Source organism: Ictidomys tridecemlineatus, chromosome 3, assembly GCF_052094955.1.
Source record: "Ictidomys tridecemlineatus isolate mIctTri1 chromosome 3, mIctTri1.hap1, whole genome shotgun sequence".
Lineage (NCBI taxonomy): Eukaryota > Metazoa > Chordata > Mammalia > Rodentia > Sciuridae > Ictidomys > Ictidomys tridecemlineatus.
In genome coordinates this window covers 26,841,206-26,859,465 of record NC_135479.1, presented here as the reverse complement: position 1 = coordinate 26,859,465, position 18,260 = coordinate 26,841,206, and the positions used below count along the sequence as shown (strand labels likewise).

Here is an 18,260-nt window from a genome sequence, read left to right as displayed (position 1 = left end):
CTTTAGATGGTTTGCTCACAGTCTCTGGTGCCACTGGGTATGAGAAGTATCACCCCTAATCTCTACCTTCATCTTCGTGTGACATTTTCTAAGTCTCTGTGTCCAAATTCCTTTTTTTTATTTTTTAAAAATTTATATATTCATTTGTTCTCATTTGTTATACAGGACAGCAGAATGCATTTCAGTTCATAGTATACAAATGGAGTCCTCCTTCTTATAAATATACCAATCATGCTTAATTTGAAGAGGCCATTCTAGTAACCTCATCTTACCTTAGCTAAGTACCTCTACAGTGACCCTATTCCCAAGTAAGGTCACATCTGAGTTACTCGAGATAACCCTCAATTGTGTAATTGAGGGTTACACAATTCAACTCATAATACCTGTGTTTAAAGAGCCAGCCTCAGGATTTAGCATGAACTAACTATAGAAGCATCCCGCCTTTCTGAGTGAGAGAAGACAGTACAGTTAGCTCTACAAATGTACTCTACAATTATACCGTCTAAAGAGCACAGGAGAAAATGAATGATAATATTGGACACGTTTGGAAAAGGTGGGTTTTAAAAAGTTACATAAGTTTTATTGTGGAAGGATTTCTCAGTCCTTTGTAAACTGATAACACATGCATCCGTCTCCAAAAGGAGGAGATGGTATTCCACATGGTATTCATACATATGATACATGGTATTCCACACACATTCTTGAATGTGGGATGTTCTAGATGGATGGGAGCCAGGTCTGCCCTCCTGGGCCAGCTTTGCTCCGTGGCTCATGGTGCACTTCAGGTCTGTCACCCTGCTCTGTGAAATCGATACTCCTCCTCCTTATCATGGTGGGTAAATTACATGCTCTGATGTTCCACAATTGTGAGAGCCCATCAAAACTTAAAGGACAGATGAGCCAATGAAGCGGAACTCAGCCTCCTTGACAGGAGACATGTTCACAGCCTCCTCTCTGTATTTATTGGAACACTCTGAGTGACAAGCATCAGGAACCTCCTGTAGGTAGCTTAAGCTTAGACAAAGGATTCATTCAAAAGATACTGGGGCTTCTTGTGGAATATGAGATCAGAAACGGGTGTCAGGAACTCCCCAGAATCAGAAGCCCTTCCTCTGCTTTTCTCTCCTCACTGTACATTTGCTTCATTCTTCTCTCCTGCTAGAGCCGGGCTCCTTTTGCTTCTCAGTCCTGTGGCGGAACATGGCTGCAGATGCTAGAGGTCAGACCCCTGGCTCTGCGATGCACAGAAAAGGAACTGAATTGGTCCAGCTTAGTTTAGCTCTGACCCCCTGGGTCAATCACTATGGTCTGGGTAATGTCCACATGGGGGTCAGGGAATGAATGAACCATGGGGTGTCAAAGCAAGAAGGAACCCTGGAGAGCACCTAGCTGGAATTTCTCCTTTAACAAATGGCACATGTGATGGGGGCAATGAATAACCCAGAGAGTCACAAGCGAGCTAGCGAGCCAGGAGCAAGGCTCGCTCCATGCCTGGAGGCCTTAGCAGTTTCTCAACTCAACTGGATCCAGGGGGAAAGGGGCTCAGAGTGGCTGGTGCCCTTTCCCAGACACCTGGTGCCACCTGGCCCAGTCTGCCTGGTCTCACTTCTTGCTTTGTGCATCAAAGAGCGTGACTGCATCTCACATAGCTATTTCTCTCTCCTCAGATGCATTCCTTACGCCTACTCAGCCAGAATCAGCCATCTCAGATCTTTCTGAGCATGAGTGACAACTTCAGGCCTGTGCAGCCACTCAACAACCGCTGCATCCGCACCAACATCAACTTCAGTTTACAGGGGAAGGACTGTCCGAACAACCGAGCCCAGAAGCTTCAGTATAGAGGTGGGTACGGTGGCTCAGACAGCAGAGGAGGACCCAGGCCAGAGCCCCATGTCCCTCTTAGACCTGTTCTTAAAAGCCTGACACTGTCTCCCATTATAGAAATCATGACTGTGGATGACAAGGGGACCCCCTCCCAACATTTATTTGCATGATGATTTTCTTTTGGGAAAGCCTATGTATTGTGACTAGATGGTGATAAATATTTGATACATATGATGCATATCTACACGTGTATTTAAGTTTGATGTCACATGTATCAAACCTTTATACCCCTCTGGTTCAGGCCAGACAGCCCTTTTTATTGCTATTTTAAACAAGAACCCAGAAAGGCTGATTTCCCCCAAGGTTATATGTTAGAACGGGACAATAAGAAGCAGTAAGGCCTTTGGTTATGCATACCCCAAAGTTGAACAATGTTCTGGATGCCAGGCCATCCGGTCCAATGAGGTAATATGTGTGAACATATCTTTGTCCAATACTCTGACCCTAGAATAGTTATGATTCCTACTGCAGGGTACGTTTAAGATGACTTCTGCCTCCTGAAACCCCCGGCCCACCCTCAGCCCTCTCTCCTTCCTTCTGCACATGGACTGAATATCTGGTGGTCATTTTGCAGACTCTCAGTGTGGAAAGGGAGGTGGAGGTGCAATAATGTCTTAGATATGTCCTGGCCTGGGAGTCAGGACACTGAGGTCCAGGCCTTGTTCTGACAAGCTACAAATATCCAACCAGCTCCTTTACCTCTCTAGATCGGGATTCTTTCTGACATTCCCTATCCCCATTTACTTCCTTGCTTGCTGTGAGGGACCAACAAGAGCCTGGGTGGGGAGGCCTTTTGTAGCAATAGCACACTCTCCAAATATAGGCCTGTGGTTCTCACCAGGCGGGTCTTGAAGCGGCTGCCCCTGCTGCCCGTGGCTCCCCACATGCCCTTCCTTCTCTCTTCTTTCAGACACGCTGACAGACTGCCTAAACCATAGATTTTTCTGCTCCCTTCAAGCCAGAATGGCTAGACAAATAACTGCCCAACTCATTCACTGCCCCTCCCCACTATTCAGCATCCATTCATGGTGTGCCTACTATGTGCCAGACACTTAGGTAGACAGGTGTGACCCAAACCCTACAGAGCTATCGTCTACACCAGAAATCAGCACAACTTTTCCATAAAGGGGCAGTGAGCCAATATTTTAAGCTTTGTGGGTCACACATGCCTCACTCTAATGTAGTGTGACATCAACCACAGACAAGAACCAGATGCAGGGGTGTGGATTACCATAAATAAAGCTTCACTTACAATAAGCAATACAACATTTCAATAAAACTTGATTCTCCAAAACAGGTCCTGGTCTGAAGTTTGCCCATCCCTGGTCAAGACCAGTGCCCTTCTCCAGAACTTTCTGCAGTGATGGAAATGATCTATTCCATATGAAGCTGTCGAACAGTTAGTTGATAGGTGGCTAGTAACTAAACTTTGCATTTTAAGTCATTTGGATGTCAGTGGCCACACGTGGCCAGCGGCCACCATATTGAACAGCACGTGTCTAGAGGGTGGTGGGGAAGGGAGTAGCTGCCGTTTACAAAATAGCCCCTTCTCCTTTGGAGTCAGGATCCGTTAATGTGCAAATTAATTCAGTTATGCCTTGTTTGTGTTGTGTATGTGTGTGTGTGTATGTGTGGTTTGTTTCTTTCTCTCTCTCTCTTTTCAGTAAACGAATGGCTTCTCAAGTAGGAAAACTAAGCCAAGAAGAATCCCACCTCAGTGAAACGCTACGACTGTGAATTGGCGTAACCCAGAATGTCCCCCTTCTTTCTTCCTTCCCCCAAGCCTCATTCACTCTTTGGATTGGCCCCTTCTTCATGAATATGGTCTGCAAAAACCATGGCAGAGGAACGCATCTCTTACACACACCCCTATACGCGCACACACACACACACACACACACACACACACGTGCTCACACATATACACACACACACACACACACACACACACACACTCATATAATGAGTAATGAGGAGTCATTTTCAGAAACAAAAGCCTCCTTCCTAAGAGGTCTTAGAAGAAAACAACCAGTTAACCCGATTACAATTTTGATACCATTTTCCTGAATTGATACATCTCCCCCGACGAGACTTTTCAGCCTTTGTACATACAAGGTTCTTCCAGAAGAGACAGAGAGGAGAAAACAGCTCTGAACACACCAACCGGACATTGCTTCTAGTCCTCTCCAACAGTGTCCTAGGATCCTCTGAGGATGCTGGTGACAGTGAATCAGGACAAAGCTGAGCAAGGACACTTTATTTCTAGATAACGATTCTTCTGTTTACTCAACGATTTAAAAAAAAAAAAAGAAATTTAAAAAAGGACAGACACTGAAGAGCTACACACTGTATATATATATATATCACTGCAGACTATAAAGAAATGGAATTATTTCCCCTCTTTGTCACATATCTGTAGTAGGATTTGCCAAGATCAGAACTGATCCATTTGCTGTTTCTTGTTTTCCAAAGGTCATACATTGTGTTTGGTTATTGTTAACAGCTCAATAAATGTGTTGAACGAGTTAATTTCACTTTTTTTTTTTTTTTTCTGGCTCGGGTCTGTTCTCCTTCCCGGCAGGCTGAGCCCTGGCTCCCCGCAGCTGCATACTTTGGTTTCCCTTCTCCTTCATCTACATGTCCGTTCATCTGCAGCCAGTTTTACTGGGTTTGTGGCAATCAGGAATGCATTTGCTAAGCAAGTATAACTTTAACTCCACTCCATGTCGCCATCCTTCATACAAGGTGAGCTTCAGCCTGACGTTGCAGGCGACCGATTTCTCGCGTTTCCAAAAACTGCCATCCCCTCCCCTGTGATGCTCCCGTGAAGGAATGCACTTTGCCTTGTAAATTCCCGGGAAAGGGGTGTCTTTCTCTCCAGGTGCAGCCGGATCTCACAAAGTACAAACGAATGCCTTTCTTTTCTTGTTTATAAATGGTCACTCACTGTGTTTGGTTACTGTCAAAAAAAAAAAAATCAATAAATGTGTTTAACAAGTTACCCAGTACCTATGTCTGAGTTTATTGAGAAGGAGGATGCATCCTGCGGAAGTCTCTGGGTCCTGCTGGGTCCACAAGCCATCACATGCAGCCGGCAGGGCAGCCAGAGATGCCAGAAGAGTCTGTCTGGCCATTCCCAGAGCCAGGTAATTAATACCCTGTTGAGAAAACACATAGGCTTAGCTGCTGGAAGGGAAGGCCTGGATGTTCGTTCAGTGGCCAAATTAAAAATAACTTTCATGTCTCCTTCCCATCACAATCACCAGAAGGAGAGAAAGCAAAGGCACGTGGCGTCTGTATGAATGGGAAAATTCACAAGCATATCAAGTGACAAGGCATATTGACAATGACAATTTCCAACAGTCTGGTTTTTTTTTTTTCCCCCATATTTGAAATCCTACACTTGACTGAATTTTCACGTTCACTTTTTGGCATCACTATTACGTGACAGCCTCGGCCAGGATGGCACGGAGGCCTGTTGCTAAGCCATTGTATCTTTCCAGAAAACCAAACACACAGGTTCAGGGCGAACAGGTGATAGTCTTTCTTGGTGCACTTTGCTGCTTCCTTTCTGGGTCCAGCATCTTCCTTAGTTTGCAATAGCAGGCAGCATAATGGCAGAAGAATATGAATAGTGGATCGACTTTACCCTGCCACCTGTCTCCTGTGTGACGCTGGGCAGTTTGTTTTACGTCTCTGATCTGTACATTAGGAATACCAATAACTGCCTCCATGAGTTATGAGGCCTAACTACTATACAGCTACTCAAAACAATTAGCACACCACCTGCGCTGTCGTCTGAATGGTCTCTAGGGAGGGAGCACCTGTCTAGCCTATCTACTAGAGGTTCACCTGAATCATATCGTGCCTCTCTTTACAGGAAGGGGTTAGCATTAATCACCATGGGAACACCAGATTAATATCAAATGACAGCAGCCAATAACCCAGCAAACAGGACAAAGGTACATGCCTGAGGTGTGCTGAGGGAGGAACACAGGCACAGGTGTCCAAAGCAGGCAGGGCCTGGGATCCTAGGCCCTGTTCTGACCCAGCATCCTCTGTGACTTGGAGCAAGTCAACCCTGTTCCCTGGGACTGGGTTATTTTCTATAAACAATGTGAAAAAGATGGCCTCCCGCGGCCTTTCCATGCCTTACACCCCGCCTGTGTCTCCTTCAGCTCTTCAATCCAAGAGGAACCAAGGAAAACCCAGGTACTCACCCCTCCCACCCCAGGGACCCTGAGCGCCTTGACCAACCAGAACTCAGGGCAAAACTGGCCTCCGCCTCTCACCCTCTGGGCCAGCCCTAAGTGCCCCTTCTCCACTCACTGGGCTTCACGGGCACCAGGTCCTCAAACCCTGTGGGAGCAGTAAAGATTAGCTGAATGAGTACGTCTCTACAAAAATAAAAATAAAATAAAGAGATGTTTTCAAACTACCAAAAATCCCCTGGAACTTGGCCTGGTGAAAACATGGAGAATACAACTCCACAAATGCACTCAGCCAGGGGGCCAGGAAGAGGTGACAGCCGTGCCCCTTTGCTCTGCAGCCTGTGCCCACCTGCTCACTCTGCTATTCAGAGCCTCAGACCAACAAGGGCATCCCTTCCATCCTGGAGAGGGCATCTACCATCAGGGATAAACACTAGGCCTCAGTTCCCTTCTCTAGGACATGGGAAAGGAGGGAAATGTATACCCAAGAGAGTTCTGGGCAAATGGGGAGAAAAAGAGAAAACATGGTGTGGACATCCATCGGCCCATCGAGAGGACACCATTTTGTGGTTTCCAAGGCCTTTGGCGGCCATCTTGTTCCCATCTCCCTGGGTACCAGTTTGGTTGCCATGGTGACATCAGGACAACCCCAACTCACTGCCCTAGAGGTGTTGGGAAGGTGGTGCAGAACGACCCCAGCCTGACATGGAACCCGGGCAGGAGAGCAGGGATCCACAAGGCCACACCACCTACGTGAGGCTGGAGTCTGATGGAACATGTGGTTGACCTATGCCAACACCCCCAGGGTGGACCCTTTCTGCTGGACCCCAGAGCACTTGCAGTACATGAGAGTACCCAGATTTCCTATTTCAGAAAGCCTAAGAGTAGGACTTTCAGGAGCAAAAACTCCCTTTAACACATTGAGCAACTAGCAGATTGAACCTAAGGAAAGACCTGCCAAGACCCCAGCTGAGGAAACACACTGGTAAAATCCAGCGTGGGTTGCCCATTTCCTGCGACACAGGCCGTGAGCTAAGCAATTTGCAATACCATCTCATTTCACCCATCCAATGACCCAAGACACACTCACCACTGCTGTCCTTATGCTATAAATGCAGAAACTGGACTTTTTAAAGAACAAATGACAGGTGCAGGGTTATGTAGCTAAATGTGGTAAAGCAAGACTCATCTCTTCCAAGCCAGTGATCCTCAAAGTGTGACCCCCAACCATCAGCATCACTTGGGGACCAGTTAAAAATGCCAGTTCTTCGACTCCACTGCAGAACTATTGATGTTCTGGGGTGAGACCCAGTCATCTGTGTTTAAACAACAACCCCCAAGGTGATTCTGATGCACGCTCAAGTGTGAGAATCACTGTAAGCGAAATGTCTATTCTCACTACTTCCTCCTCTATAGGTTCCCAAACTTTGCCACACATTAGAATCTCCTCCAAGTGATTCATAATTATAACATAATATCCTCCAAGTCCATCCATGTTATAGCAAATGCTAGGATTCCCCTCTTTTTTCAAAACTAAATAACATTACATTGCTCGTATATGCCACATTTTCTTTATCCATTCATCTGTCAATGGAAATGTAGATTTTTCCATGTTTTTGCTATTGAAAATAACATAGCAATGAACACAGGTGTGCAAATAGCTCTTCCAAATCCTGATTTCAATTCACTTGAAATCAGGAGATACCAGAATCATTTTCAGGTTTTTTTTTTTTTTTTGTAGAACCTCCTTACTGTTTTCCATATGCTAATTTACATTCCTGCCAATATTGTACAAAGGTTCCCTTTTTTCCAACTCCTTGGCAAAGTTTGTTTTCTTTTCTTGATAACAGCCATCCCAACAGATAAATGTGAACCAAAACCATGGTTTTGGTTCACATTTCCCCATTAGTGATATTGAACAACTTCTCACGTGATTGTTGGTCATTTGATGTGGTCTTTTACCCATGTTTTAATCTGATTTTTGCCATTGAGTTGTAATGACATAAACCAGACACAACAAATACTACGCGATTCCATTTGTATTAGAAATCGAAAGTAGTCATACTCATAAAAGCAGAATGGAGGTTTCTAGGAGTCCTGTGAAAGGGAAGCAGGGCGGGTGCTGGTCAAAAGGTAGTTAAGTTGCAGTTATAGAAGATGACTAAGCCCTTCAGATCTACAGTAGAGCACATTACCTGTAGTTAACGACACGATCTTCTTTACTGAAAATTTGAATACCTCAAAATAAGAGGGTAGACCTTATGTTAAATGTTCTTATCACCAGAAAAGAGGGAGGGGGAAATTTGGGGGGTTAAATTCATGCCATTATTTATGGTTATGGTTGCAAAGGTGTATATCTATCTTCAGTCATTCAGATGTCTAAGTTAAATATTACAGCTTTCTTGCATGTCAATCATACCTCAATAAAGTCACAATATCTGGGATTACAGCCAGACTTCAGTGTTTCTTAGGGACCTGCAGATGATTCCAACAAGCAGCAAAATGTGGGCCCACTCCTCTGTCTAAGGACCTGCTCAGAGGACGGCTCCCTGGGAGTGTGTTCTTGGAAGCCTACAAGACAGCATTATCTAATGAGCATTCCCTTTTCAGAATCACATCCTGCTCCCTATGCAGATTAACTATTTTGGATGGTTTCAGAATGTTCCCCCAGCCTCCTCCTCCAAATCTTCTATTAACATAGACTTTGAATAAAAAAAAAACCTCTCTCTTTTAAAATAAAAGATGCATTCGTGTTTGAATAATGGCTCCACACCAGCCTTCTGAAACCCACAGCAGGTCATCTCTCCTAATCACTCAGATTGCAAAGTCTCCAAGACCTCATCAGACCACTAGGAGAAACGAAAACAAGATGTGCATCAAGAGTTTGGAAAGATGGAAAGAGGGGTCCATAATTAAAAGTCACAGGCATAAGTTATAGCCCTGCCAGTTCTGACTTCATGACGTCTTTTCCATGCAGTGCTCACTCCCTCTAACTCTGCAGCCCTGTGACAGGTCCAGCCCTTATCATCTCAGGCCTCGACTATATCAACACCCACTCAACAGGTTCTCCTGCCTCCCATCTCCACATAAGTGAAAGAATCTGAACTAAGGGCACAAAAATACCCACACTCTGCTCTCAAATAGAGAGAACCTGAGTCCTCCCTAAAAAGAGGTTGTAGGAAGTTTAGGCTGGGCCAGGGAGTGGTTAAAGGGAAACCTGAGACATTTTTTAGGGGCAAGACCAAAGGGCAAAGCTCAGCAGAAAACCCAAAGGAGAAGAAGCATTCCAAATTGACTTGGTAGAGAAACAGATTCCAGAGACAAGGCACACAGCAAGAAAACAGAGCAGACCTGGAGTGGAAGTAGGAATCAGAACCCAGGGGACTTGTTAAGCTGCTTTAAAAAAAAAATATATATATATATATATATATTAGTTGTCATTGGACACAATATCTTTCTTTCTTTCTTTCTTTCTTTATTTATTTATATGCGGTGCTAAGGACCGAACCCAGGGCCTTGCATGTGCTAGGCGAGCACTCCACTGCTGAGCCACAATCCCAGCCCCTTTAAGCTGCTTTTTATGTAGCATCTGAGGCCTTGGACATGGCCCCAGGTGGAGAGAAGGAGTGTCATATCCTGACCCAGATGTGGCCAGGCACCCCCATACACCCACTGGGATAAACAATCAGAGATCATCTCCCAAGACTCACATTTTCAATAGTCCCCAGGAGTTTTCAGACTAAAGGATCCGATTCTTTACCTTCCTTCATGGGTTCTCAGCAGAGGTCCAGAAATACTTGTCTCCACCCTGGTGCAGGTTGCAGATGAGCCACCCAGACTCTTTGCTGTTATTGTGCTCAAATTTTCCAGTTCCCTGTCATCACTCAGCTTGGATTACTCTTTCAGGTGCAGGTTAAGTCCAGCTTACATCTTAGAGTTCCTGCCCAAATGCCACCTCAGATATCCTTGATCCCTCCAAGGTGTGCTTGGGAGAATTCTTCCCTCCTCTCAGCTCACACAGCCCAATAATTGTGTGTCTAACACTGACTTCATTTGGTGCTCTACTAGAAACATGCATAATATATAAATGACTTCACATGGTTCTTTATTCTCTTTTCTGTGCATGCCAATTTGAAGCTCCCCAAAGGTGAAGATGATCTCTCCATTCTACTTTGTTATCTCTCCCCACTATGCACAGATAGAGAAAGAAACCATGTTGAAATGCCTTGCAACTAGTAGATACTAAAAAAAAAAAAAAAAAAAAAAAAAAAAAAAAAAAAAAGAGTTGCAAAGTTGATATACAGAATTTTCCTATGGGAAGGAGAATAGCATTTGATTCCTTTCCCCCTTTCCATTCCAAATGGAGCTCCTTCTATGTACCAAGTATGTGATAAGCTCAGTGCTGGCTTCTTTGACATATATTATAAATATGTTATTTTATTTGGTACATCTAGCAGTTCTGCCAAATAGTTCTTGGTCTTATTTTGTAGAGGTTAACAATCAGAGAGCTAAAGATACACAACCAGGACCACACAGCTGGTGAGTTTTGGAACCAGAAAGTTGTAGCAAAGTCTAGATGACCAGTGGACTTCTCCCTGATGCTAGAAAGTTCTTACAACTCATGCTTCTGACCGAGGCCAGAGTGGAAGGGTGCTTCCACTAAATGACTGTAATCATTTAGCTTTAATCTTTATAATGCACTTGCTAGGTCTGAATGTTTATATCCCCCCCCTAAACCTCAAGGTGATGGTATTGGGAAGTTTAAATTACAATTATTTTTGAAACTCAGATAAGCAAGTTGGCCGAGTACGACTGTCTAGTCTCCACACGGCACAAAAGGGCCCAACTGAGAGGAAGACTGAGGACCCCTTTTTGCAGAGTTTTGGGAGGTGGGTCACAGAGGTGGAGCCCTCGTGAATGGGATCCATGCCCTGATAAAACAAGCCAGAAGAGAGATCTCTTGCCCTTTCCATCACACAGCAAGGAAGCATCGTCTATAAGCCAGAAAGTGGTCCCTTACTAGATGCAGAATCTGCCTTGATCTTGGACTCCCCAGTCTCCAGAACCGTAAGAAATAAAAGTCCATTGTTTACCAAGCATCCAATTTGCAGTATTTTGTTATAACAACATGAACCAAGCAACGCTCAAGGCACAGGAACTTTGCCAATGGTTCACAGCCCCAGAACAATTAAATCAGAGTCTCTGACTAGGAGTCCAGACCTTCAGTAGACTTTTTTAAAGCCACAGATGATCCCTCTCTGCCATGTGTAATATTGGCTGCCCATCAGAATCGAATGAGATGCTTATGAAGGGCCCTAGCTACCACTGGCAGTTCTGAAAGTTCTCCAGGTAAGTCTGACATCAGCCAAGGCAGAAACCCACTGTCGAATGCCAAGGTATTTTCAAAACAGTTCCAAATATTTATAGGCTGCCTGAATCTTGAAGAGATTCTCAAATAGAATGGTAGAATGGAGAGTCGAGGAAAGAACACTTCCTTTAGGGCTCAGGCTGCTAGGTGCTGACACAAGAACCCACTGGAACGTGCTGGCAGGATTCTGGAACTGAGGGGGACACAACCCTTCCACCCTAGGCCTCTTCATTTCAGGGCCCAGAGCCACTAAGAATTCCAAGAATGATCAATGGTTAACTTTAGGAAAGCGTCCAGAGAATCAAAGAGAGCCAAGCTGTCCCTGGGTCCAAACGTGTCCGCCCAATTGAGTGACAGCTTTACCCCCATCACCAGACAATGAGATTACTAGTGAGGGCCCTTAAACCTCCTGGGTTTAAGGGCCCTCACTAGTAAAATGGATAAAATCACTTCTTTTCTCAAATCCTAACAGGTTCAGAAAACAAAACAAGCTGAGAGGTGAGAAAAATCTTGGGGAAAGTGTGAAACCAACATCAGGCGGTGCTAACAGGTAGGACGCAAATGTTTCCATCTCAGTGAACGAAGATGCCTTGCTGGAAACTGTGCACAACTGGGGACCCTGGGGGACCCCGATTCCACAGCCATTGAGTGAGGGCCTACTATGTGCCAGGCACAAGTCCTCCTTAGAGGATTTAGTATAGAAGGGAAGATGCAATCCTAATATGGACTTTTGGATTCACCTGCCTGCTACAGATTTCAGAGATGAAAACCTGAGCTACATCTACATTTTTTTGAGAGTTGGGGACTGTGGTTGGAAGGGAAAGACCACCTAGGGAATTGTAGAGGGGAGAAATTAATTCCAATGGAGGCTTCTGGGAAAAAAAAAAAAAGACTCCCCCGAGAAATTCATTTGCACTGATAAAGCTCAAAGCATGAAGGGGTGAATAAGGAAGGAGCCTGCATTTCAAAGAGGAAACAGCCTGAAGAACAGCCGTGGGGTCAGGGTGGCCAAGGCCACCTATGCTGTCCATGGACTTTTCCCTGCAAGAGTTTGGCTGGGTCCCTTCAGAGCCAAGAGATGACACATCCTTCCTCCAATTCACTTCGTTTGCTGCACCCTGGAGATTGCACATGGCCCTGGACCAGACACAATGGTAAGAACCGAAGGCTAAATCATGGTTCCTGCCCTCAAGGAGCTTAAAATCCATTTGAAGGAGACAATTAAGGAACGTGAGACTCTTGCCATCTCTGTGACTTTAAGTCACAAATAATTATTTTTGAAGTTTTCAGATAAGCAAGTTGGCTGACTTTGATTGTGTAGTCTGCACCCTGCACGAAGGGGCCCACCTGAGAGGAAGACTGAGGGTGTTTTTTTGCAATTGATTAGCCTACAGGGAATGAAGCCTTCTTGTAATTCACACAAAGATACTGCTTGTGCTTGCTGCTATCCAGAGAGCAGCAACTTTAAGAATGATAGGAAATTCAGAAATGAAGAACAAGGTCTTGATTGAAAAGCTCAGTGGGAAGCTTTAGTGAAGGAAGAGGGATTTGAATAAAGCCATCCAGGTGGCAGGATTGGAATAGGTAGGGAGGCAGATGCTATTCCAGACAAGCAGAAGAACTAAGTCTACAACCAGCCCAGCAGGTGCTGGGGCATAATGAGAATTCCTTGGTTTAGTACAGACCTGATGAAAGAGAACTAACATAACAGGAGGCCAGAGTGGGTGGCAGTGTGCAAACCAGAGAGGTGACAGCATGCAAAGCATAAGAAGCCGGTGCTCCTGGGTCTGACCAGCACCATGGAATTAGAACTCTGCAATTCACATGCTGATGACCCTTGACAATGCTCTTATGCCTCTGAGTCCAAGATTCCTCATTTAGTTAAAAAAAAAAAAAAAAAAACCAACAGTGAAAACTCCCTCACCCTTTTGCAGGGAGACACTCAGAAATAAAATAGGGAGAGAACTATTTACTATGTGGGGTTTAGAGGAGTTGTCTTAGTATGAGACAACGGAAACTGATGTAAGTCTTGAGCAGGAATATGATACAGCCAATAGGACTGGAGAGTATACCTGGGTCATAGATCCAAGGGGTCTGTCACTGGGAGGAAGAAGACAGCTTTAGATCCTTACTGGTCAGGTGGGAAGAAACTCAAAAACAAAATCTTCTAAAGTTAGTTGGTGTCTGATCCTCCTCCAGACTTCCAAGACGCCTGGTGTTCAAGGGTCAACCCAGTTGTTCGACCACCTTGCCTGAGAAGAAATATCAGACACCAGCTGCTCCAGGAAATAAATGAGAAATCCTAAAGCAAATGAATTCAAAAGGAGATTCCAGGGAGTTCCAGAAGGAGAAGATGTGGTTGCTGATATCCATTAAACACAGACAATGTACTTGACAGGAACTGATTCCTTTAATCATCACAATGATGGGGGAAGGGAGGGGCAGAGAAGTTAATGCTGCATTCAGCTAGTAAGTAGCCCAAAAGAGAACCTGGCACCAGAGCCTCCCTGCCTTACCACTGCCATGGCGCCTTTCAGAAAATATGCTGATTTAAAAAAAAAAAAAAAAAAAAAAAGCACAGCAGCGATGAATGAAAATAAGTAAGCAGTATATATGAACAGAATTGAAAACAGGTGCTCAAATACAGGTGCACGCATGCTCCTAGCAGCGCTACTCACAACAGCAAGAAGGTGGGAACAGGCTGAACACCCACCAAGGGGCGAATGGACAAACTGTGGCATATACACTCAATGGACTCTTGTCCATCGATAAAAAGAAAACAACTGTGGATCTATGCTACAACCTGGGTGGACCTCAAACACATCACGCTCAGTGAAAGAACCTGCACAAAAAGCCACAAGTGATAGGATTCAGTTTATGTGAAGTAGGTAAATACTAAAAGAACACAGATGGGGGTCACCAGAAGTTGGGAAGAGAGGGGAACGGGAGCAATTGCGTTATTAACAGGTACAGACTTTTCTTTTCCATGATAATGTTTTGGGACTAGACAGAGACAGAGGCTGGACCACACTGTGAACATACTACATATCCCTGAATTGCTCACTTCAATAGGGTTAACTTGGCTTTATAAGAATTTCACCTCAACTCGAAAGGTCAAGATGGGACACAGGGATGAAAGGCCACTGCTTGAGAGACAAGGAAATTACAGGGAGGCACAGAATATAAGGGTTTGAATTTGCTTTTTCTTTGCTTTAAACAAAAGACTTGACAAGCATGAAGTAAAGGAGGAAAAGTTTATCTTGGCTCAATGTTTCAGAGGTTCCGTCCTTGATCAGCAGACTCCATAACTCTGGGCCTGAGGTAAGGCAGAACATCATGGCGGAAGGATGTGGTGGAACCAAGCAGCTCAGACATGGCAACCAGAGAGGAGAAGGACAGTGCTCTGCTCACCAGGGACAAAATATGAACCCCAAAGTCATGTCCTCAGTTGCCTATTGTCTCCAGCCACACCCCACCTGGCTACAGGTCCCACCCAGTTGATCCATATTGAGTAATTAACCCACAGATTAGGTTACGACTGTCATAACCTAATCATTTCACCTCTGAAACTTCTTGCATTGTTTCACACACATGAGCTTTTGGGGGACTCCTCCTATCTAAACCATAACAACATATAATAGCCTCTGACCTGTAGAATACAGCCTTGCTTAAATTTGTTTGGCATTCCACTTGATTCGGAGGGAAAATATGGTGAATCGTTACGTGTGCTGGTCATCGAATACCTCTCACATTCCAGGCCATATGTTACGCACTTGACTGGTATAATTCATCCAACATTCCAACAGTCTTATGTGATTAAAAATAAATATTTGCGGGCTGGGGATGTGGCTCAAGTGGTAGCATGCTCACCTGGCATGCGTGCGGCCTGGGTTCGATCCTCAGCACCACATACAAACAAAGATGTTGTGTTCGCCGAGAACTAAAAAATAAATATTTTTTAAAAATTCTCTCTCTCTCTCTCTCTCTCTCTCTCTCTCTCTCTTTAAGAAAAAATAAATAGATAGATAGATAGATAAATAAATACTTGCTATCCCCATACAGAGGTTCAGAGTGTTAAAGTAACTTGCCCAAAGCCTACTTTTCCTAAATGGCAGAACTAGGATTCAGACCCAGGTCTCTTGAACTGTTCAACACTACACCTTATATCCTCAACCCTCTGTCTCCAAATGTCAGAGTCCCTTCTCACACCAGGGTTACTCTGGGACTGGGAGATCACCACCCTATACGTCCATTTTTAAATCTTTTGGACAAAGAGAAATGAATTCATTCTCCCCTCAGCAGCTTGTCCTAGAATTCCCTGCCTTGAGAGCAGTATGAATTGAGAGTGGGCAGCTCGGATATGCCATTTCTGATTTTCTTTCCCAACCAGAGATGGGCAGGGAATAGTCATGGAAGCTCAGAGATACTGTTTCGTTTCCAGTAAAATAAAACAACTGTCAAACCATCGAGGCTACCTTCTGGATGGATGGTGGCTACAGAATTATTCAGAAGGAAGTTTGCATGATAGAGACCCAAACCAATTACAGTGAGAAGCCTAACATCAGAGAGAACCCAGACTGCTTCCTGCTGTGTCCAAAGTGGGAAAATAACTAAGGATCTGTCAAACACCCAAGTGAAGCAGAGGATGAAAAATGGATAATAAATCTTTTCAATAGAATCTGAGTACTGACAAGAGAAAATGGTAGAAACAGCCCAAATCCAGGAATCTAGACAGCTCGACTGCCACTCGTGGTGTGCTAAATAACCCAGGCTTTCTGGAAAAGCCAGAGTGGGAGAGCACCAGTGACATCAAGGAAGGCTTAGTAGGATCATATAATTTGATGCAAAAGAGGAGAAATCTGGTGACCCTAGAAGAAATCCCAAGAAACAACCCCATCTTAGCTCTTTGTCTGAGATCAAAGACACAGCTGATTGGGCTGTCACTGAGGATGTTCTATAAAAACTAATGTCTTGGGGAAAAAAAAAAGAGAGAAAGTCATAGGTTAATATTCATAGTACTGAAATCTGTAACAGCACCCCCCACCCTCCACCCCAAAAAAAAGCTGTTTAGCAGAAGCAAGGTAAGGTAAGCTCTTCATTTGGGTGGAGAGATTTGTCAAGATTGAGAACTTCTGTGCCAGTTACTCCTCCTGCCAGAGGTGTAGGCCCACCCCCCAGGCCTGGTTACCCTCGTGGTGAAATGTGGCTACACAATGGGTTATTTAGAAAATTGACCAGGAATGATCCTGGAAGTTCTGGTTAGAGACTGACCACTTTCTAAAGGAATGTTGATTATCAATAAAAGGAAGAGATAACAGGCATTGAACATAGATTCCTATCCCAGGGCTTCACACATATACATGCACTGTACACGTTGCTTGGAGAAGCTTTCTGAATTCTGACAGCTCATTTATTCTGTGTCCTCTCTGCATTACAGATAACATTCTTATAACCTACTTCTTCTTCATATGCCATTTTGAAAGACTTCCTTGTATGGTTTCATTGGAGGGACCCATCTTCCAGATTATCAGCCACTTGATGGCTCCCCCCCACAATGCAATGATAGGAAAGTTACTTAATTTCTTTGAGCCACCGTGTCTTCTTATACAAAACAGGGAAAATGAATAATAAATAATACCTGACTCTCCCAATTATTGAGAGGGCTAAGCAAGTTAACATGCCTGAAAATGCCTAGCATTTAAAAGATATGTATCTAGCAAAGTGTTGACCACATAGTCAGAGCTAAGTAAGTATCATTTCTGTCCTTCTCTAAGACTGGAACACCCAGACAGAGCATTATCTTCTCCCATAGACCAATAAAAAATTTCCCCTGAATACCTCCATTTAGGACTCAACCCATAAAGTGTACATTCGAGGTATTATCAATAGGTAGACTAGCCAGTGGCTAGAAAGAGGAGGATGTATTAATTAGTGAAGTTAATTAAAACTAGCTGCTGTCATCATCAACACCAAAACTCAGTCCATAGCTTCACATTGCAGTTCAAAGTCAACTTCCCTTGGAAGCTCTCCTCCAAGCAGTGGGTGACTCAGGGATCCAGGTTCCTTTTACTGAGGAGACTGACATGTTAAATACACAACCACTGCTATCAGTTTTGAAGAGAGTTCTTGCTTCTAGCTACTTAGATGGAAAAACCAGAGAGTTCCTGAACAATGACTCAAGAGGTTTTTATGGCCAAGCCTGAAAACACCATGTGTCATTTCTAGCCACATCTTAGCTGACAGAATCCAGTCACATGACTGCATGCTAACTGCAAAAAAACTAAAACTAAATTAAAAAAAAAAAAAACAACTTAGGAAATAGTAGTTTTCCTGGAACCCAAGGGAAAATGGAAATAATTGGATGAGCCTATGGCACTGCCACCAGTACAGTCTGGACAGAGACACAGGGAGGGACGCCAGCCACCCTACCTGAAGACACATGGGCCACTCTGTCTCCTGAGACATCAGCCCAGCCAACGCCCTCCCTGCTCTTGAGAAGCTTTGCCTGCTCTTGGTGGCCCGGGCTGCCCTGGGAGGAAGCTGAGTCTGTTGGCAGGAGGTGAGAGTCTCACTCCATCAGCCTGGACCTTGCCTTCACCCTGTGCAATGCCTGGGACAGGGAGACTAGGCTCACCTCCCACCAACAGAGGCACCCGTGAACAGGAACATCTCTGCAGGAGCAAGCACTCAGCAGACACCTGAGTCCTGGATCAGTCCATCCACAAGTCCCAGGACCGAAGTTCCTCACTTCCCCAGGGTACTACTGTCTCCTTTTGTCCTTCTAGACCCTTCTTCAC

The 18,260-nt window shown here is 44.6% G+C and overlaps 1 protein-coding gene across 1 annotated transcript in view; it reads left to right on the top strand.

Moving 5' to 3' along the window:
• Nucleotides 1–4,885, top strand: part of Ca10 (carbonic anhydrase 10) — a 477,395-nt gene extending 472,510 nt beyond the window's left edge. The window contains exons 8-9 of the mRNA XM_040268984.2: nt 1,668–1,842; nt 3,549–4,885. Of these exons, the coding sequence (XP_040124918.1) occupies nt 1,668–1,842; nt 3,549–3,571 (198 nt within the window). The 3' untranslated portion in view covers nt 3,572–4,885. The remainder of the gene's footprint in view (nt 1–1,667; nt 1,843–3,548) is intronic.
• The last annotated feature ends 13,375 nt before the right edge of the window (nt 4,886–18,260 follow it).